General features: G+C 47.2%; 1 protein-coding gene across 7 annotated transcripts; it reads left to right on the plus strand.

Moving 5' to 3' along the window:
* Positions 1–366: 366 nt before the first annotated feature.
* Br140 (bromodomain-containing protein 140) lies at positions 367–20321 on the plus strand. 7 transcript variants are annotated; one of them, XM_077640898.1, is made up of 12 exons: positions 367–1141; positions 2775–3743; positions 5478–6038; positions 7741–7929; positions 10705–10792; positions 11836–11919; positions 13442–13618; positions 14829–15083; positions 16564–16689; positions 17525–17626; positions 18995–19220; positions 19746–20321. In XM_077640898.1, exons 1-12 carry the CDS (start codon positions 866–868, stop codon positions 19939–19941), a joined length of 3249 nt encoding a protein of 1082 aa, XP_077497024.1. In that variant the 5' UTR covers positions 367–865; the 3' UTR covers positions 19942–20321. The 7 variants fall into 7 exon arrangements, 6 of the variants coding, with proteins under 6 accessions (XP_077497024.1, XP_077497021.1, XP_077497022.1 ...); XR_013309371.1 differs by having other exon boundaries at positions 497–1141; positions 14829–15550; positions 15588–16689; XM_077640895.1 differs by having other exon boundaries at positions 497–1141; positions 13442–13687.
* Positions 20322–22219: the final 1898 nt, after the last annotated feature.

The following is a 22219-nucleotide window of genomic DNA, read 5'->3' on the forward strand; positions in this document are numbered from 1 at the left end:
CCCCGAAATTTCAGTACCTCGCCCTATTTTACTTTTTTCTTCCTGTTTCACCTCCATAAAAATGCTTCCACGGCCTCTTGCTCTAGCTCTGTCTGTTCATTAAAGTGTCTCTATTCGGTGCTCGTCAAAAGAACAAAGCAGGTTGAATTGGTACAACATGAACTGGTGGGTGAGTTGGTCAGACATGGTTCTTGTAAACCAGCGCTGTGTTTTGTCCCTTTCTGTTTGGCTTCGAGCCGTTGCTGCCGTTGCGCTGGTTTACAAGAAGCAAGGTTGAATTGGGTTGAATGGATCTTCAGCACTGATGTCGACTTTGAAAAATGCGCCTGAACTTACGAGCCGAGCCGAGAGGGTGCGATAGCCACCGTAATCTGCGCTAGTATGGCTACTACTTCAGCAAAAAGATTTGTAGCGAGGAAAGTTGGTGATTACTGAAAAACTTAATCGCCAATAGCTGATGATGATAAGAGCGACTGTCAACTCTGAACTCTTCCCTAGTGGACGTTGCGGGAAGCTTGGAAAGCGGCGAGCGGTGTCAGTCGATCAACAGGGTCAACAGAGATTGTGTATTGGTTTTTTTCTTCTCCCGTTTCGCTGGCGTTGACGGTGTTTCCGACTGCCCGGAAGAACGACTCGCCCCGTAGCAGCCGCAGATCGAGGAGCTCGACGAAGCCCTGTGCGCGGCGTGTACCGAGAAGCGGCGGGAATGCGCCGCCGCGATCGGCGCAGGAGCGCGGTGGCGGCGGGCGGCTGTGCCTGCTGCCGCAACTTGGCGATCGCCTCCCTGTGACTTCGTACCCCTCCTCGAGGTTGGTGCCGGCGGACAAGCGGCCTTCGGGTCGCTTGTGGACCCGAGGCGCGCGCCATGTTGGCCAATAGTTTCGACGTGCGCGCTTTCTGTCAGAACCTGCGCGCGACCAAGCCTCCGTACGAGTGCCCACTGCCCAACTGCGGCCGCATCTACAAGACCTACTCGGGCATCCAGTTCCACCTGTACAACTTCGAGCACGACGGAGGCAGCGCGCCCAGCAAGAAGGGAAAGCGCGGCCGATGGCACCATCGGCAGAACCGGCGCTCGCCAACACCGCCGCCGGGCCTCATACCGGCGGCTCGCGAGGCTCTCACGTATGCAGAAGCGCAGGTGAGTAAGCGCAAACGGCGGCTCGACGGGCGCGCATCGGCTCTTTCCTCTGCCTTGTATGCCGGTGTCGGTTTACGTTTGCGATACCTCTAGGCGTGCCTCCGTCCGAGAGCTGTGGACGATGTGTGTTCGATTGCGCCTGACTTGCACGATGCAAAGCGGTTGACAGCAGCTGTTCGCTGCAGTCCAAAGCACTCGGCGCTCTAATTGTCGATGCCACGTTTCGACGGAGCCGTTAAATGACTGCCAAATGCGCTGGTACATTCACAAGGCACTGCAGGCGTTGTCTGGGCACGGAAATGAGCTCTTAATAGTGCTGACGTAGTGCTGCTATCCACGAGAACAGCTGGTGGCTGTGTGCTGATCCGCTTGATGGCTTCGAGAGGGCTTGCTAGCCTTACACGTTTCCTTGCATTCGTTTTGTAATCGCTTGGAGAGCTCCTAGAGACTTTTCTCTTCGCTAGAAGCAGTCCTGTCCTGTCTCTGCTCTATGTATGGCCGGGTTGGACCAGTTGCGTGGCTTTGCAACCATCGTGACAGTGTGTTCCCACTTGTTCTGCATGCAACTACGCAGATGTGTTTGTGGTGGGGCTTACTAAGTATGCAGCTCCACGGATGTGTTTGCTCGGGGAATGCAGGCAAGGAATATGCCCTGGAAAAACAATACTCGCATAGCATTTTCTCTGGATGTTCCATCTACTTGAGATATGTGTTGTTGGCCAAGATCGTGTAGCGTGGTGTATGAGTCATGGATGCTGATAGCCTTCCCACCGACTCTAACTCAATCAACCAGAACATACAGCACTACTGAGAGCTTTTACAACCAGTAGAAATATATTGGAAAAAAGATTCAACAACAACAAAATGGGCAGCTTGTGCAGCTGTCTGTCGCCCATGTGGTTAACCTGTGTGTATAATGTGGTAAAAGAACTTTACTGGCACTTGCTTGTATTGATCATTGACCTTATTCTTGTTTTTTCTTTTTCATCCTGATAGTAGGGTACTGAATGCTGTGTAGTCTTTTGTTCAGCGTCATTTCTTCAGTTCTTTGCTTGCTGCTTCCATGTTCTTTTTTGTCATCCCTTGTGCTGTGAAACATATGTGCATGATTCATTAACATAGCTAAGTGATTTGCATGTATCCTGAACAAATAGAAACCACACAGTGTTGAAAGAATGCATTTTTTTTGCTGCTATGTCCATTCCTGCTTGGGCCAAGCAGTGGCCTCCAGTATTCTGAAATAAATAAATAAATAAAATCATCATCAGACTGACTATGCCCACTGCAGGGAAAAGACCTCTCCCATGTATGTCTCTCCAATTAGCTCTGCCCTTTGCAAGCTGCGGCCACTGTATCCCCAAAATGGAGAGCCACTAATTCCAGTTGGAAAAGCCCTTTTCATGAAATGATGTTTTCTAGCTGGAAATGGAAGTTTTATAGCCGGAAGCAAAAGATGTTCCAGCTGTAGTTAGCTGGAAATGGCATTTTCCTGTTGGAAGCAGAAGGCAAAGCAACTGGGATTGAATAGAAATCTTTTCTCCATCTAGGTATATAGTCCCTGGTTTGCTTCTCTGTACTGTCATCACTCTCATAACTTCAGCTAACAACCTGGATTTATTGCGGGGCCTTGCAGAAGATCGTGGAAGTGGACCTCGATGGCTGCCTGCACCGCATCAACATCTGCGAGCCACTGGACTTGGTGGCGGCCGAACCGGAGGCTGGTGCAGCCAGCGAACCGGAGCCTGCTGCTGGAGCAGTTGGCAGCGGTGGAAGCAAGCCCGCCAAGCTGCCTGAGGCATCCTTCCGGCTGGTGGCGGACTATGACCCCCCGGATGCTCCGCCACGGCCAGCCTCCTACTACCGCTTCATGGAGAAATCAGCTGAGGAGCTGGATGAGGCAGTGGAGTATGACATGGATGAGGAAGACTGTGCCTGGCTTCAGCTGATGAACAACCGGCGGCGTGCCGAGGGCCTCGGAGAGGTCAGCTGCGACACTTTCGAGCTGCTCATGGACCGGCTTGAGAAGGAGTCCTACTTTCAGAGCCAGAGTAGTGGTCGCGATCTTGGACCGCCCATTGATGAAGATGCTGTGTGTGCCATCTGCAGCGACGGCGAGTGCCAAAACTCCAACGCCATCCTCTTCTGCGACATGTGCAATCTGGCGGTGCACCAGGAGTGCTATGGTGTGCCCTACATTCCCGAAGGCCAGTGGCTGTGCCGTCGGTGCCTGCAGTCGCCATCACGTGCTGTGGACTGCGTTCTCTGCCCCAACAAGGGTGGGGCCTTCAAACAGACAGATGATGGCCGCTGGGCGCACGTGGTGTGTGCGCTGTGGGTGCCCGAGGTGTGCTTTGCTAATACCGTCTTCCTTGAGCCCATTGACAGCCTGAGCAACATCCCGGCCGCACGCTGGAAGCTCACCTGCTACATCTGCAAGCAGCGTGGTGTCGGTGCCTGCATTCAGTGCCACCGTGCGAACTGCTACACTGCCTTTCACGTGACCTGCGCTCAGCAGGCAGGCCTCTACATGCGCCTCGAGGAAGCTGCGGGGCTGCACGTGCGCAAGGCGGCCTACTGCGATGTGCACGCCCCTGCTGCGCCCGTGAGTAGCTCCCCCCCGCCGTCACCAGCTGCCGCTGCCACCCCCCCCGCCTCACCTGCCAGCCAGCCCCCATTACCCGGTAACCCTGCCCTCATGCCTGCTTTCGCTTCTCCCACCCTGCTTGCTTGCTGCTGCACCCCCGTAGATATTGCTCACCTGTGCTCTCAGCCCCAAACTTAAATCCATGGCGATGAAGTGTGAAAAAGACTGGCACGAAAAATGTCCCCTCTGCTTCCTTTCTCCTCCTCGCCCTTCTTCGTGTTACACCTACAGTGACTATGCCATACAGCATGGAAACATACCCTTAACAGCTCTTGCTGCAAAAAGACTAAACACTAAAATGGGACCTATATTCTGGAAGTGTCCACCAAGTGGACATGTCTGTAAAGGCTTGGCGTAATCTTAGTGAATTTGCTTGCTCCAAAAAGGCTAAATTGCTGTTGGCGTCTCGGAGTGTATTAGTTAAATATAGTAGCTTGCATCGCCTCTAAATCAATCACAAATGTCTATTTCTTCTTTAGAATGCTTTAACATAAATTTTTGGTGCGTATAAAACCTTTTTTGCAATATTCACTTTTGCATGGCAATCATTAATGCTATGATAAGTGCAACTTAAGCTGCGATGACATGTCAGGAAATATGAGTCGTCGCAGGGTTGCTATCGCTTCCACATTCAGGGCTTTAACCAGCCGGCGTGGATTAAAATGGACATGTCCTTTTCGTGCAAGGCAAGACAAGCACTACACTTTCAAGTGAATTTTTCAGAAAAATTCCAACGCATAAATGCATACAGTGTTTGTGGCATAGAAGCTAATCGCATTTCTCCAAAAACGCCATTTGATTAACTTCTATGCCACAGGCAGAGTGTGTATTTAAGAATTGGCTTTCTCAATAAAATTATTTGGAAGTACAGCACCCGTCCCGGCTTGTATATTCGTGCTTCTTTCTTGTTCAACTTTTTTGCCCCGCGATTGCTCAATTTCACAAATTCAAACCAACTGGTCCCAACAACCGTGCTCTTCCAAATTCGACGTTGGTGCTGGTAAAACTGGCAGTAAGTGCATGCTGCATGCTTGAGGATGATTCACACAGTGTAGAAGAAACAAGGAAAGGGGAGCACACACACACAACATTGAACTTGCGACTAACTTTACTCTGAGTAAGGCTAAAAATGGAAGTAGCTGCATGTTCAGTTTGTTTGTACAGCACTAAACACAGCACCGGCTAGCCCAGCAAGCAACCTAGAATGTGGCACGTGCTTATCCATAAAATTAAACTGCAAAGCTTTGATATAGTACGCTAAAAAAAAATATCTTCAGTCAGGTCTTGGACATGTTAATCGGAAGCAAGCACAACTGCATATGAACCTTGTCTTCCAAAAGTCCGGCAGCTTATATTTATTTAAGGCTGTTGACCAGCATACTTGCGGACATCATTTTGTAGATCTTGCTTTTTGCACTTTGTAGTACTATTTTCAGTAGTATGGTACATGGAGTTTAAAGTCCCAAAACCCCGTGAGCTACGAGAGAACATGTGCAAAGCCCTGGATTAATTTCGACCATCTCAGATTCAAAAGAACAAGCTTTTTTGCCACAGTGACAGAAGTTAACTTTCAGGAAGTTGTCTGCAAAATAATCATTTTAATTTTGGGGCATTTGGAGGACATAAGTGAGCAATAATCGTTGGCTCATCACCCTGTTCTATACCGAAACGTGCACGGTGCCAACACCACAGGGTTCTGAGAACGGGGGCAAGGTGGACGTGGTGCGCAAGGCCCAAGCCAAGGCGCAGTCACGGGAGAAGATGCGCAAGGCACGCAAGATCCTCGCCGAGAAACGGTCAGCTGTGCCCGTGGTGTCCATCCCGACGCTGCCAAGCGACCGGCTGGCCAAGATTGCCACGCTCACAAACCTGGCACGGAAGCAGGCATTCCTCGAGCGACTGCTGGGCTACTGGACACTCAAGCGGCAGTCACGCAATGGCGTGCCCCTCCTGCGGCGTCTGCAGATGGCGCACCCTGGTGGCCGCCGAGGGGAACTGCGGGATGCCGAGGCCGGTGGAATGCGCGAGCAGCTCAAGTTCTGGCAGCGGCTGCGCCAAGACCTGGAGCGCGCACGCCTGCTCGTCGAGCTGATGCGCAAGCGCGAGAAGCTCAAGCGTGAGCAGCTGCGCCTCCATCAGCTGGCCACCGAGTTGCAGCTGTGCCCGCGTGATGTGCTGCTGCGGCGCTTGCTTGCTCAGCTCCGCGAACTCGACCCCACGGGCATCTTCGCGCAGCCTGTGAACCTCAGTGAGGTGAGTGATTTTCTCAGGGAATATATCATCTCTCACCAGTTTAGCCTGTATGTTTTATTTCATCTTAAGTGCAAAGCAAGTTACCTAATAGTGCCCAACAGGTTCTCTCTATGACCAAACAGTGTGCTGTAGGGTCCTAAGTGCCCAGCAGTTCTTTTCATGCCCAAATTGCTTGGTATAAGATCTTGAGGTCCATCAAGTTCTCTTCATGACTTAATAGTGTGCTTTAGGGTCTTAAATGCCCAGCAGGTTCTTTCCGTGACCAAATTGCTCGATTTAACCCACCACGCTAGCTCAGCCCCTGTGCTATGAGATGTCAGTGCACTTTAAAGATCCCCAGGTTGTCGAACTTATTCTGGAGACCTCCGCTAGGGCACCTCTTCCTTCCTTTCTTCTTTCACTCCCTCCTTTATTCCTTCCCTTACAGCACCCTTCCAAGGGCGTCCATGGAGATACAAGAGAGAGTTACTGCGTCATTTCCTTTCCTCAAAACCAGCTCTTCATTTTTAGGATCTGGATATCCAGCAAGTTCTCTTCACAACCTAATAGTGTGCTGCAGGATATTAAAGTCATCCAACTACTGTGACACCTCTCTACAAGTTCAAGTTCTTAGCCACCCCTACTCTGCTGACTGATGTAGAGTAGGAAATCTGAGCGAGCCTTCACACTGGACACACCTTGGTGATGTGTTTCACCACATCACCAGGGTGTGTCTTCTGCGGTGATGTGGTTCACCACATCACCGCAGAGGTGGCCTAGTGGTTTGGTCGTCCGTCTCAGCTGCGGGAGGTGGCAGGTTCGAAACCCACCGACGGATACCCATCGGATGGGTACAGGCACGCCCCGACCTGGCGACCGGTTTGTTCTTGGGGTGCAGTCCTGGGGGAGGCTCCGTAGATCCCGCAATGTCCTTCTGGGACGTAATCTGTTTCGAACAACCAGCAGACTGAAAAGGTGGTTCAGTATGTGTTTCTATGCTGTCTTCGTGTTTGTTTTTGTGCCGCTTATATGTTATATGTTTACCCCTGCCAGGGGAGATTCTCCGGCCGTCAATGGCGGCCGAAGGGAAGGGTCCCATGTGAATTCATGGATTCCGGGATAGGGTACCGCAGGGTGCAGTCCTGACCTGTTTTCTTTATGTTACTTTTTCTGGTGCATTGGTGTGTATGAGTTGAGAGGTGAGAGGAGGAGCATCATTTTTAATCACAGGCATCTTTGGTGCAATGAAGCTAGGTTAAAAATTTTTGCAGCGTGGTGACAAGTGATGGAATACGGATCACTCATGAACTTTTCCTAACCTCAGGAAGCATCATTTCATGGTCCCTTTTAATACCGAGCAGGTGCCAGTAGAGGGGACTAGTTTGAGGAGGACAGTGCTTAAAGTGTTGTACAGTAAGCATTAAAGATGTTATAGCAAAAGTTCGGCTTCTTTTTGCACACACCTCGTATTTGCAAAATTCACAAAGTAATTTTTTTAACAGTGCAGAGCTTTGAGTGAGTTTGGGATTGTTGAGCATGATGTTCTAGTGCAACAGAAGGAAAGGGTTAATTCCTAGTGTCCATATTCCTTGCTCGTCCCTTGTCTTGTCTTTTTGCTGGAGCGTCACACTCCAAGTACATTTTCAGTAGAGTTTAACATGTCAGACAGCTTCTGCCTTCTTTCATTGTTTTGCCCGAGATGGACTTAAGCCTTTGTTTCCAGGTTCCAGACTACTTGAACTACATTTCGAAGCCCATGGACTTTTCGACGATGGAGCAAAAGCTGAAGCGGCACGAGTACTGTGGCTTGGACGAGTTCGAGGCTGACTTCCACCTGGTGGTTGACAACTGCACCACGTACAACTCGCGCGACACAATGTACTACCGGGCAGCAGTTAAGATGCGCGAACAGGTGAGGACCACAGCCCAAATAGCCCAGGCAGGCAAGGAGTGCCGACTGCGCCCACTTTCAGAGTCTTCCTTAATTAAGGAATTTTAGAAAACACCATATTTGTTTCTATAAGATATTTTTAATCGCATCCTGAAAATAAAAAAAAGCGCAGGAAACAGCTAAGAAGTGACTTAATAAAATTTTTATGATCTTGAGTAGCAAAGAACTGACTGAAATCTCCATGAAAATGCCAGTTTTCTCAAAAGTATTTTTTGACCTGACTGCCTTGCTTGCAGAAAGCATAGCACAACAATGGTGTTCCTTGATAAACTCTTTTTATGCTGTGACATTCCTATATTTTTGAATTACTTTATAATTTTTATTCCATCACTAATTTTCATAACCATAATGAGTGCATTATGCAAGCGTGCGTATAACATTCTGTGTAGAAAAAATAGGCTGCTAAAAGTATTTGGAGAATGTCACAGTATCAACCCTTCCTTTGGGAAAAACTTAAAGAGTGACTGTACACTCCTACCATGTACTGAAAGGCGAGTGTGAACGACGTCCAAAAAATCGAGCAGTCAGTTGCAGTGCATCCGAAATTTCAGCGGCTCTTAATACAATGGCTCTATGGGCCATGTCGCGGTGCTGCGAAAAAAATCCATGTAATCAAGCATGTGCAAAAAATTGGGTTCGAATTTTCGATCGTCGACTGCATTTGCTCTTTACGAACTGCACGCAACGCCTGACAGAGATGACATGAGACAGAGGAACAGGATAAGTACTTCCTCTGTCTTGCGTCATCTCTGTTGGGCACTGCACGTATTCCTAAGAAGAAATTGGGATATAACACTGGTTACAAGCCACAGTGTTTGCACCTTTTTTTTTTTTTTTTAACTTTCGTGGGAACTGCTGAGTGAGCCTTAATGTTTAGTTGCGCAGCCATTATAATATGGAGCACGCTTCAGTGATCAAACTCCTCTGTCATGCCTTACTAAGAAAAAATTATCAGGAATTCAGTGCACTAATGCCACTGATGCGTTCGCATATCACCCAGGAAACCTTCATATTTTCTATACGGAGCACATGAAAGAAGTTCATGCATATTTTGGGCACTCTTGCACACTTATGCATAGGCCACTAGCTGTACCCGTTCATATTCCATATTCAGCAGATATACTTGCCAGCTGCACTGCCTCTAAAGAGTTTTTTGGAGAGTGTGGGATGACTTTCAAATTCATCCTACTATTGTTCCATGAGTTGGAATTAGTACTGCCACCTGACATTACCCGTGGTACAGCAGTGGAACGGGGAGTCCACCTCTTTGGACTCATCTACTATCTGCCACCTGACATTGTACTCATAAAACAGTGGTGGGTTGCACGCAGGCATTTCGTGTGTGATGTAAAAATAAAGTGTGGTGATGCTAGCTTCAGCTTATATAGACAGAAATGTAGCAAGCCTTCAAGTCAGAATTAACTTGGTACTGGTTCCTTGTGGGCCTGTGATGCTTGTGCCGTAGATAATCAAATCTTCTGCCATTTGATGGACAATATTGGTGGCTGTTTCTGATGTTATCAAGCTTTTAGCAGCCCTGGCCCTTTAGTCCGGCTCAACATTTGGTCATTGGTGGCTGTTTTAGGTTAAAGCGAGGGTTCTCAATCCTTTTATCCTCATAGCAACAACCACAGCTCAAGGATATGACATCAAATTCTTCTAGGTGCCAGGTCATGTCGAGAAAGCAGATGTGTGCACTGCTAAAGCTCGCAGAAAGCAACTCAAGAAAGTGAATATGCCCTTGAAAGATTGCACGAAGTTATAGTGCAATTTAAACTGAAGAAAAAAATGGCAGTCTACATGGAACAGTGATGTAAATAACAGACTACACTTGGTAAAGCATGCGTTAGAAGAATGGAAATCATGTGCACACCAGGAATGTTTCAAGGAAGTGGTTTTATGCTGCCTTCGCATAGGACACATGCACATCTTACGCGCAACTTCATCCTGACAAAACAAGACTCTGCAGAGGTGTGGCGACCACATACCACATTTTGTTTGTTTTATGTTTTAGCTCGAGTGACTAAGACCAAAGCATTTCCCACAATTTTATGATGAACATATCCTGTTATACTCTCGGTTACTCCTGGAAGAAAAAGCATTGGTTGAAATTTCCAGCGTTCTTGTGCTTAAAGGAAGCAAAGCTTCTAAACAAATTGTAAGATGTTAAACCATTTTAGTTTCTTCCCACAATGCAAACATACTAATCTTGTGTTTAGCGCGTGATGGCCTTATTTGCCTAAGTGCCATTGGACCTAATACACTCTTTTTAGCCTTAGGGAGCCTCTGTGGCTTAGTAGGGTATTGGCGTTATGTTATCGTTATATTTAGGCAACAAATCTCACTTGATGTCTGTGCAGCATACTCGTGGAAATGGCTGGTGTTAGTGATACCTGCCTTCGTTTTGGACTCGTCAGTTAATAAAAGCTGTGCTGCTTTCAGTTAAAGGAGCCTGTTTGCCATTAAAATGTGGAAATCCATCGTTCTTCTAGGCTAACATCAATTTGTCTTCAGTGTCACTTTGTTCAATGTTTACTGCAGTCACAGTATGTGAAATGAAATGTGCCCTGACATGTGGTGTTGCATCCCTTATGCTGTAGCAAAATGGTGGTTTGAGCTAGTTGGTACATATTCACAATTTCTTGTCTTCCCTTGTCCTTGTCTTCCTTCTCTGTTCTTGTTCCTAGTCGCAGCGCTGGTGAAATTGTGAATCCCTTATGCTTTGCCTGCCTGCAGGGAAACTCCGTGATCAGCCAGGCCAGAGCCAAGGCGGAACGCATCGGCTACGATCCGATCACTGGCATGCACCTTCTTGATCGAGCATGTATGTGATTTCTGCCTGGGCTGTTTTGGGACAGGATTTGTCAGTATCTGTCTCAGGGTAATGTCTGGCTACAGAAACCAAGCTCATGGAACTTGTGGCAAGAAATTTCGAAGTTAAGAAAATTTCTACCAGCAAAACTTAAAGGATTGAAGACTTCTGTCAATTTATAGAACAGTCAGGCTGCTAGTATCCCTGAATGATGCTTGTAATTTTGTAAGTATTGTGTGTAGAATGCTTCTTGCCTATGCCAAAATGCCTTAGTTGTACATATTATTCAGATGAATACATCTGCCAGGGCTAGTTTCCACAATGCCCATTGAACATAATGCAACCAGGTGGAATTGGCATTGCGTTGCTGTCTGGCTGATGCAAGTGACAGCCAGTGCTACTTGAAAGTTCTCCCACTTGAAGGTTCTCCCACTTGAACGCTGTTGTGCAAAGGTAGAATTGTATGGTAAACTAAACTTTATGAGAAGAAAATGTGTAACCTAAGAACTAGAAAATAATGCCTGCGTTAGCGGAGTTAGGCTTCAGCCAGACTTATTTACAAAAGTGTGGTGGTAGTATCGGGTCACTGTTATTTCAGGAAGAAAGCTCATTGAGAAATCAAACTGTTTTGCATATGTGTAGATAATACAAACAAAAAAAGGTGTCTGAGACTCACTTTCATATCATGCAATTCACACAGCTTTGGAGAGCTATGGTTCCTTTGACTGTCTGTTTCACATGTTTTCCCCGGTAAAAGTAACATGCTTTGCCCAGCAGTCATTTCCTGCTCTGCAGAACTCATGTGTCCGCAACTGCTGTGTCAAGGAGGTGTGTGTGGCACACTGCTGAGTTGTGGAGGGATGATGCTTTGTTGTCATGGCGAGCAGCCAACCATAAAGGGAACAATGAGCATTTCAAGGGGGAGGGAAATGTGATCTGGTAGCTGAGAAGTGGGGGGGGGGCAGGCAAGAAGGTTGACACTGGAACAGTGGGCCTGGTGTTTAGCATTTGCCACTGCGACGCCGGTTGTAACACAAACTGTTTTCCCGTTGCAGTGACGGCACCGAGAGTAGTTGTGAAGGGCAGGCGTGGAAGGCCACCCAAGCGTCCTGCACCCTGCCAGCCCCCTCGACCAGCAGGTAAGCTAGCTTGAGTTTTCTGTCTCTTTTCCTTGGACATAGACCTGGGGCCGCCATCTGCCCTGTCGAGGGTGACGGGCAGTAGAACTCCTTACCCAGTCTATATCTGTTGTATTTTATATTGTTGCTGCTGGTTGGTGAATTGTCACTGGCACTAGCTGTGGTTTGAGTGCCTTCATTGACAGCCGTTAGGAGCATGTTTGTTAGCTGCATGCGCCTACGCATTGGCATGGAAGAGAGTCTTCCATGTGAGAAGGGGTGCAGAGGTTCATCAGGTGTGCATTGCTGTGACCTCCTCTGCTTGGGGGAAGGAGCAGGGATTGACAGAGATGGTAGATGTGCAGTCATGGGAAAAAGTTAGCGAGATGCGGGTCTGAGCAAAAACCAACGAGCTCTGGATCCATTGCGCACGGAAGGAAGTGGATGACGATGGTGTAGTGGTCTAATATACTACAGTCGCCAACCAATCTTTTGGACTCGTAGGGACCCAGAAAATGGTCTGAATAATTGAACAGTCTGAAAAATTCGTGAACTTCAGAAAGATAATTTTTCTGCAAAAGAAAACTGCTTTAAATTCATCAAATCTTCGCACCTGCTGATGTAGTTGCCACGGCACGGCACTCCGCACTCGGTCGGAGCGGGAAGATCCTTCCTTCGCTGCCACTTGTTGTCGAATTGGCTTCTCCTATTGTAAGTGGTGGAGATGACCCTCACAAGGTGGGCTAAGGCTATGTCAATGCTTTGCAGAACTTCTTTAGATGCTCAAAATCTATTTACGATTACATTTTTGGTTCCCTTGTATTCTCGCAATTTAAAGTGTCAGGCATTAATGGCTCGTTACCCGGAGACTGCATCCTTTGCACAACATGACATCATCACCACATCACCCATTAAACCTTTTACACATGTCCATGATCTCTTCGCAGCATGGCAGTCCCCTTAATAGGTAAAGTTTTTTAAAAATTAGCGCAGTTTAGCATGGCTAAGTGCGGAATATCACTCAGTAGCACTAGTTACGGTGGGCACTTGAGGTCCCTACATGGTAAAGGCATTTGACCTAAAAGCCTTTACCCGGGCGCCATTTACCATGAAAGCCTCCATTCAAGTGTACCTTTCACCCAAGTCAAGGCCTGCTATGTGTATACATACGATGCCCGAAATCAGTAATGTACCCGAAATCGGTAATTGTGCCTGGTAGTGCTGCCGCACTAAAAATTTATTCCTGTGTGGTCTGGCTGAGCAGCTCAGTGAGAAGCACCGAAGGACGAGGGGACATGCATGCTCCATCCTCTGGAAGAATGCCAGCTGATCGACTAGCGACGCAAACACAGAAATATTTTTTTTTTTTCTGTGAATCCACATTCTATAAGGCAGAATATGCTGGTGCTTCGTAAAATTCTGCAGTTCCATAGTTTGGTTGCATGAAATGCAGTGGTGACAAATGATCTGAGCAATGATTTCTTGTTCTATGAACAGTATGTTCCCAGCAGTAGGCTCACAGAAACTTGCTTTTACACTGAAGCCCCTGCAGAAGCAGCACCTGCGGGATCCCTGCCACCAGCATCGCCGCCACACGCAACAGCAGCGCCAAATGTGCGGGAAGGAGGCTTCCGAAGCCGGGGCACAAGCAGCGGTCACCGGCGTGGTCGCCGGCCACTCGGATCTGGGCTGGCACGTCGGGGCCGGCCCCCTAGCCACGGTACGCAGGCGTTCAGAGCGCTGGCATGCTCACCCGGAATGCGCCTGGGGGGACACTTTTCCGCAGAAGGCAAGTGTTTGTGTGTGCATGTGCGGTGTGTCGTCTCTGGCCCTAGCTCAGTACATCACCGACCAGTGTTCATGGGAGGAAGGAAGCGATTGGCAAAAAAAATGCTGAAATCATTATGTGTTTAGCTAGTGCAACTGTTGAATGCTTTTGCAATTTGTAGGCCTGTGCAAATATTCAATTATTTCGAATATTCGATATTCAGTTCCAACCGAATGTTTGGTATTTGAAGTCTCGAAGTATTCGTCCCAAGCCAATAATGTTTCTGGAACTGTTGCTTCGTGCTCCTGGATCGCAACGCTGCACATGCGCAACCAAAGCCCATACTTCCCACCACGTGCCTTGACGTCACAGTGCGGAGGTCACGTGGGTGGCAGGGAGGGCTCTGTGCCAGATGGCTCCATTCTCATTGATGTCGCGGCGTAGGGTCGCGTGATGAGCAGTGCCCCAGCGCTGGTTATCACGTGATCCACTGCACTGCTAGGTTGACGCTGACATGCAATGGGAATGATCTGATAACGTCTGTGCTGTAAAAATGTACACTGTCCAAAAGATGCATAAAAGAAAGCCATTGATGCTTCGGTGGCCTCACAGGTACTACCTTGTTCACAACAAAGTGAAGGCAGAAGCTGGTGCTTTATATGGGGACTGTTTTTCTTAAGGAACCCGTGTGTACATCTTTGGGGGAATGCCTCATGTCGAGTCTATCATATAAGGTGTTGGTCAAATGTGCAAGGACTCAATGAGCAGCTTTCCTGACATTGACCCAGACAAGCCATGTCTCGGTCGATGCATGGCTACTGAGGGAAGTGTACTTAGGAAGACAGAAGCAGCACTTCCCGTTTGACTTTTTTGGTCTTGTTTACCTTGTATCTAAAGTAGTGCGATTTTTATTTCAAAATACCAGAATAAACAAGAGTGAAACAAAGCATCACTGTCAATGCTTGTTTCTTGTCTTTTACTTTTGTCTTTGCTACACTGTAGAAGACGGTTATCACTCCATGATGATGATGATGAGGGAAAGAGTATAGCAAAACGTAGCGCCGTCTATTGAAGTGTACAATAATCACATGAATACAGTAGTTATGGTGGTTCAGTTTTGCATCTCACCATTCAGATGATGTAAACGCTGACCTCCTTGCAGCCGTCCAGTCTACCATTCCATCTGGTGTGAACCGGCGCACGAGCGTGCTCTTCCGAAAAAAACGATGCTCGGTTGGGCGGGGCCCGGCAGGCCGTGGAGCACGTCTCGGTCGCACCTTGTCCTCCAGCACGTCTGATGGCCAGGCTTCGAGCCAAGACTCTGCTCCCACCACCAATGCTGCCACCGCTGTTCCTGCTGCCACCACCACCACCACCACTACTACTACTACTACTGCTGCTGTCACTCAGAGCCCAGGTGAGCTGTTCCACACAGCTTCGCAAACAAGAAAAAAAGCAGTGAAGCATTGATGCTAATGTGCCGGGTGTAGATATTTGTGTACAGGTTCCTCCAGTATGAAAGGGAACAACCAGCTTGTGCAAAAATACAAACTTTTTGGTTATTTACTACAAAAGTTTAAAATCACTTTGGATATTACACTCTAAACACGAATTAGCCTATATGGGACTAAAAAAGGAGTAAGCTGTTCTGTAGCACACACTGTTTTAGGGACAGGGCATGCTGCCCAAGTACCAGGGTATAGTATAAAGCATAGTAACTTGCGGTAAGGCAGGCAGTAGAGGCGATCAAAACCTCGGTTAAAATCTTTGTAACTACTAGAACTTCGCGTGTTTTGAAGAGGGAATTTGTTTCCGTTCCCAGCTGTAAGTATTAACGCGATAGTTTTAAAGGCCCTGTTAACTAGAAAATCCGGTGTCGGCATTGTGAGCGGAAAATCACGGGCATATATGGCTCTGGCAGGTGGCCCTCAGATAAACAACCTAGGAGGCAGGTGGGCCACCTAAGTCATGTGACCTTGCTGCATCATCACAACCTGCCCGATGGACAGTGAGCAAACTTCCTCCCACCGTGGCAGGTGGCAGTTAAATTAATGATTGGTCGTTCAGGAACAGCAACCTGGGCTCCACAAGGCCCACCACTGGGAGCACCTGCCATCGCAGGGTACTGGCGCATCGCTTAACCGCTGCACCACTGCGCCAGGAGGGGTATGAGGACTCCCAGGTATCTATAGACGTAAAGTAGAGAATGACCTTCTGCATATATGGGAATTAACCCACTACGCCAATGCATCATACCCTTAGGTTGAGCTTAAGTGTTGTCCCTTCCAGTTTTTTTCTTTTTTCAGTGATGGAAATCTACCCCACGGCTCGGGTAGAATACCGTGCCCCAAAAAGGGAGTGCGCTAGAAGACAGCTTACTCACTTTTTACTCCGATATAGGGTAATTTGTTTTAGAGTGCAGAATCAAACCGCTGTATAATGACCACGGATATTATGAATGTTTGGCTATACTGAACTGTTCCGAAATATTTCTAACAACACATACAATTCTTACTTCATATATCGAACACAGTTTGCTGCAAAATGGATGTATCGAACTGCCAGCTGCCAAGCAGTGTCCTATGCCAGGCTCTCCCTCACTACACGAGTGACTAATGGTGGTACGGCAAGCGTCCGCGCCATGGTTTTCATGTTTTATCTTGCACTTTCCATTAGTCACATGGAAGGTATAGCGTAGTAAACTGCTCTTTCAACTTTTTTCATTATTAAAGAAAAATCCCATATCTTTCTGTGAAAACCGCATTCTGCTTCTCTGCTTACATTTCAGACAGTTGAATTTTTACTTCTTCTGTTACTTTTGGATCAGTCTGCTAGTTCAAAGTGAGCGCTCTCATTCTGTATTATGATGTTTGTTTATGGTGCGCGAACACTGGCAGCAGCATGCCACGCGTCTCGGCGTGCAGGACCCCGGAAGCGCGGACGGTCGGCGAGCCAGGGCAGCTCCCCGGGTCCGCTCGGCTGTTTCCCACCACAGACGGACAGCTTCAAGGTGTACCGGTCCTGTGAGTAGCTGCAATCTATGTCCCTGTCAAACATGAGATAATCCAGTGGGCAGGTACAGTTAAAATTCTCAGTTTTTCTAAGGAGCAAGCAAAGATTTCACAGAAAAATTCCCATCCTTGCAGATGATTAATTATGCAATTTCTCTTGTGACCTCATATCTCCACATTGTGAATCAACACTGATTTCAGGGTCTCAGTAAGTATTATTTTTATATACTCCTGTCATTATAAATCATTATGTAAACAAATCACCGCATTTTAGGCATTTGAAAGTGCTCATGCTTGCACGTCAAGCGAAAGGAAATGTGCACTGACCAGAGCCACACCAGAGCTTCCGTAAAACGCAGAGACATGTATCTTTAAATCAGTTTTGTGTTCATGCATGCCTAGCTTGAAATGGTTCTGCAGAAGGTTGTACACATTTCATAGACTTTATATGGTGTCCACATTTGTGGATATTGTGCCTCGTGCAGTAAAACCTTGCTAATATAAAAAAATACAAAGAAGTGCTATTATCAGGAAAAATTTTTGATCCAAACCACTCAATTTTCAAAAATGTGTGTATAGTGATTATTATTGGAGGGGGTGGGAGTGGTTGGGGGGATGATGAAGAGAGCGGTGCACAGCACTGTAACCGTCTCCATTGGAGGGATCACCACAGCGGTGCTCTGCGTAGGAATGGGATTAAAAGGACAGAGGAGGGGGGGGTAAATGAACACATTTACAGTGTTCATGTAACTTGTATAAATGTGGATGCTGGCGATATCAAATTGCTTCACTTCTCGCTGTTGTGGCTGAGCTGTGTGTTATTGCTTGCGTGTGTTTGTGCGCACAGATGAGCAAGGCAGTGACTCGGATCGGGAGTCGTCGAGCGAGTCTTCCGAGTCGGCATCGAGCAGTTCTTCGGACGAAGCCACCGAACCTGACGAGGCACCTGGTCAGTGTTGCTACGCTCTTGAAGAATTTTCAGACAGACACGCGAAATGCCTGGTGCAGCCACTGCAAACATTTCTGCCCCTGCACATACTCTATTGAGATTCTTGTGTTTGTTGTCTACCACTTCCCTTTCTTACAAGCTCACCTGGGTGATATGGATCACCTGTGCAGCCAATAATAATCTACGTCATCTAGATCAGCTTTGCACCCATGACACGAAATTGAGTCCTCGAAAATATGGCGTGCAAGCTGTACAGCGCATTTCTGGATTAAAAATGTTATTCTATGCCTAAGCTGCATCCGGGCTTTGAGTCATGTCATTGTGGAGGGCTCTGGATCATGGGATCATGTTTGACCATTCTTCACTGTGAACTGGGATATCAGGCTTTTTTGCATTTCATCGCCATTGAGGTGTAGCAACAATAGCCGATAATTTTGAGCCCACGCACTTGCACGGTACTCACCTATGGGACAGAAATATGTAGGCTAATGAAAAGCATTCAAAATTGAGGACAATGCAGCAAGCTGTGGAGAAGAAAATGACAGGTGTAATGTTAAGAGGCAGGAAGGGAGCAGAGTGGGTCAGGGAGCAAGGATTAATGACATGCTAGTCAAAATCAAGAGGAAGAAATGGGCTTGGGCAGGGCAGGGTGTGTAATGCGAAGGCAAGATAATCTATGGTCTTTAAGGGTAACGGGCTGGATTCCAAGAGAAGGCAAGAGTAGCAGGGGGGGCAGAAAGTGAGATGGGTGAATTTAAGTTTGCAGGGATAAGGTGGCTATAGCTGGCACAGGACAGGGTTAATTGGAGAGATATGGGAGAGGCCTTTGTCCTGCCGTGGGCGCAGTGAGGCTGATGATAATGACTTGCTCGGTGATAAGAATGCCATACCCACTGAGGCATCACAGCAAGTCTCTGGCTGACAGGCACCCACTATGCCAAGCTACCAGCAGCTGTGCATGCCTTTGCCTGGTCATAGCTGCAGCTGGTATTGCAATTTGTCCACATTTGTTGCAAAATTGCAAGCAGGTGCACAGCTGTGATTTGAAGAGCAACACTTGCATGTTCCTAACTGGGAGTGCCGCTCCTCTAATATGAGCATAGGGCATTGTCATTTTTCTCAGCTCGGGACTCATCTGGCTCTGGCACAGATAGCACTCGCTGCCTTGGGAATCTTGCACGATTTCTTGGGAGCGTAGCATTTCAATCAGCTCGTTCCTCATTGAAGTAAAATGGCACTAAAAGAAGCCAAGACTCAAAAGGGAGGAATGGACGCAATGGGTCAGCTCGCGAGATAGTACATGCTAATATAAAAGACCTGAGCACACACGGGCACTGGATGCGAAAAGTGGTGCGAACGGTACTGCAGGGCCTGCGCGGCCGGAGATTCCGCTGGAGCCCCTGGACCTGGTGTGGGCCAAGTGCCGTGGCTACCCGTGGTACCCCGCGCTCATCATCAACCCCGAGATGCCGCGCGGCGGCTTCACGCAGAACGGCGTGCCCATCCCCGTGCCCCCCGAAGAGGTGCTGGGCCTGCGCGCCAACCACCCGGAGCCCGTCTATCTCGTGCTGTTCTTCGACACCAAGCGGACATGGTGAGGCTTTCCTCCCAAACTCTGCTGTGAAACTGGGGGTGACCCTGGTCAGCATGGTTGCCAGAGCAGCAGGGGTAGGAGGATATTGACCTCCGAGAGTTTGGAAAAATTTGTCTTCAAATATTTTCAGAAAGCCATATACCAGGTGATCCAAAAGTGACAGTAGTGGTAAAAATCACGACACGGTTTTCACTAATGTGCGTAGAAAGGCATGGCGTGTTTTTTTTCATGGTAAAAAATATTATTGCCAGAACAGTTAAACTCGCCACCAGCTGGTGGCTTTGGGACTGCTACAGTGCTATATGGCAGTTGCATATGAAACATTCTGTTAATAAAATTTTCCATTAAAAAAAATCCTGTCTTTCCGCATATTTCAATGAAAACTGCATGTGCTATGGCCTACACATTTCAGGTTATATTGAATTTGAACTTTTCTTATTTTTAGATCACCTGGTAGGTTCCCTTTTCAGTTCCATACCTGTAGTTGGGCTCATGATTTTCCTGAACTGCTGCACGCATGCGCAGGCAGTGGCTGCCGAGAAACAAGCTCGAGCCGCTGGGTGTCGACACAGCCAGAGACAAGGCGAAGCTGGTGGAGTCCAAAAAGCCTGCCGAGCGCAAGGCCGTCAAGAAGGCCTTCGAGAATGCCATTTTGCACCGCTGCCGCGTCACGGGACAGTCGACAGGCCTGTCAGGCGATTCGAGCGGCGACGACCAATAAACCATGCACTTTTCTTCCTCCTGCACTGCGTGCCGGAGGCTTCCTCTTGGGCCTCGTTCTCGTATTTTGTCCAAGCCCAATGAACATGCATGCCCCGACCGCTGCAGCCACAAGACACACACGAGCGGGGGCAGCTTTACAGAAGAAATAGGCAGTTTGTGAGATGAGATTGTACTCTGCAACCTTTATTTATTAAGCCTGCGATAGCTTAAGGCTAAAATTGTGATCTAATAGTTGTCTGGATTACGATAGCCTGTCTCGTGCGGTCGGTACTCTGTCTCTGCATGTCCCTAACACAGCCGGTGAATACCTGCCTCGGAATGCACAGAGGCTTGAAAAAAAAAGTTTTTATCAGTCGGTCATAGAAAGCATTACTATTACACCACGGCATTAAAGGTGTCCCTTCTATTTCACTTCCTCTCGTGAGTTCGTGCAAGTGTTGAGCTGTCTGGCTCACTCTACGAATTAAACATTCATTCTCTTCTCGGCACAAGTCACCACAGGCACACAACTAATGTTTCTTCCACTGTGGTCACCAAGAGGGGCAAGCCGTGAAATGCCACGTTACTCGCATGCATTATGAGGAGTTTGGTAACATTTACCTTGGCTCCAATGTTAAACTGGTCTTGGGACATCACGAATAAACTACTTTTCTGTATACTGTGCAAAAAATAAGTGGTTTAAGGAGGGCAGCGCGATGTGGTGCTCCAAAATTTGCAGAAATTAACTGCCCAAATTTTGGAGTTTTGAATTTGTAATGAATTTGTTGTTTCCACATTTTTTGAGGCATTATCAAACTGCTCCTCAAGGTCAGTTTGTTACGAGTGGTGTAAACGCAAGCATTGGCTGGCTGGCTGAGAAATTTCCGGGGCTAATTACCAGAGGTTGCAAGGTTGATTGAAGTCAGATCTGAAACGGTGTCCATTTTGCAGGTTTCTGAAGTGGTGTTAAGAGTCATTGGCACATCCGAACACACCCTCCCAATTTCTTCATGTTCAGATGAAATGCTGTTTTCATGTTGGTACCTGTTTTGTTACGAGAAAATTTCACTTACATGAACTTTCTGGCAATGAATTAGCTTGTAAAAAAACTTTGCATCTAGCAGTGAGTGACGTTTTTGCATCTTAAACATTTGATATTACATATCACATGCTGGCCATGCATTTTTCGAATGTCTCTTTGCAATGTTCATGTACTAGTAGTGTTGTTCTCAAGTCTGTAAGAAAATGTTTAGCAGTATTAAAGAATTTTTAGAAAGACTGAAGAGTCGAGTCTGAGCGTGAGGTCTTTCAGAATAAGACCTCGTTGTTGGACCTAGCAATGGCTATGCCTATTTTTTGTTGCATGGTCAAGTTTACTTTATTCGAGCGTTACCTGTTTTTAAAGAAAATGTGGAATTTTGCTCCTGACTAAGTCTAAGCACACAACTCAAGCTGCACACACATCGCTGTACCGCAATGAGCACGAAGGGAGTCTGTTTCGTTTTGGGCAAAACCATTCTTCATGTGTGAGTAACTAATTTTCTGTAACAGAGAAACCAACCAGCTAGCTGAGCTCATGCATTTCTTGAAACAAAGTGCGCGAAACAGCACACAGGGCAAAAGAAACAGACGACATGGTGCCAGGTCAGTTTCTTCCATCCTATGTGCTGTTTCGTGTGCTTTGTTTAAAAAAAGTCATGAATCAACTTGCCCACCAGTCGATGCTTCTGAACTTGTGCATTTTTCTCAGCCTTATTGCAAAAATCTATTGCCTTAGAGCTTTTTAATCCAGCTAGGTTAAAGGATCAAGGTCACCTAGTTTACTTGCATGTTCTTGCTTTGAAATGATAGGCAAGCCATCGGCAAACATGAATCGCCACGTGTAATATATCTACAGCTGGTAAAGAATTAATTTTTTTTCTAATGTGTCAGTTTCAGCACCCAAAAAGTAGCTGTGATGTACTAGAAGATTTGAGGTCACATGAAGTGTACAGAAGCTGCAGTACAATCGCTGCTTTGTCACTTTAAAGCATTTCAACTCTTACGTAAGCCTGACCCTGGAGCTAGGATGACAACTAATAGACGAGCAGTATACTGCAGTTTTTGTATGCCTCACATGACCTCAATCTGTTTTGTACATCACAACCATTGTTTGGGTGTTGCAACTGAAACATGAGAAGAAAAAAATAAAAATTATTTACCGGCTTTCGGAAATCCTGCATGGTAATCCATGTGTACTAATGTCTTACTCTTTCTAGACAACTTCTGTTGGCCTAGCTCTGTTAGGCCAGGATATA

Source organism: Amblyomma americanum, chromosome 10 (genome assembly GCF_052857255.1).
Source record: "Amblyomma americanum isolate KBUSLIRL-KWMA chromosome 10, ASM5285725v1, whole genome shotgun sequence".
NCBI classification, from domain to species: domain Eukaryota; kingdom Metazoa; phylum Arthropoda; class Arachnida; order Ixodida; family Ixodidae; genus Amblyomma; species Amblyomma americanum.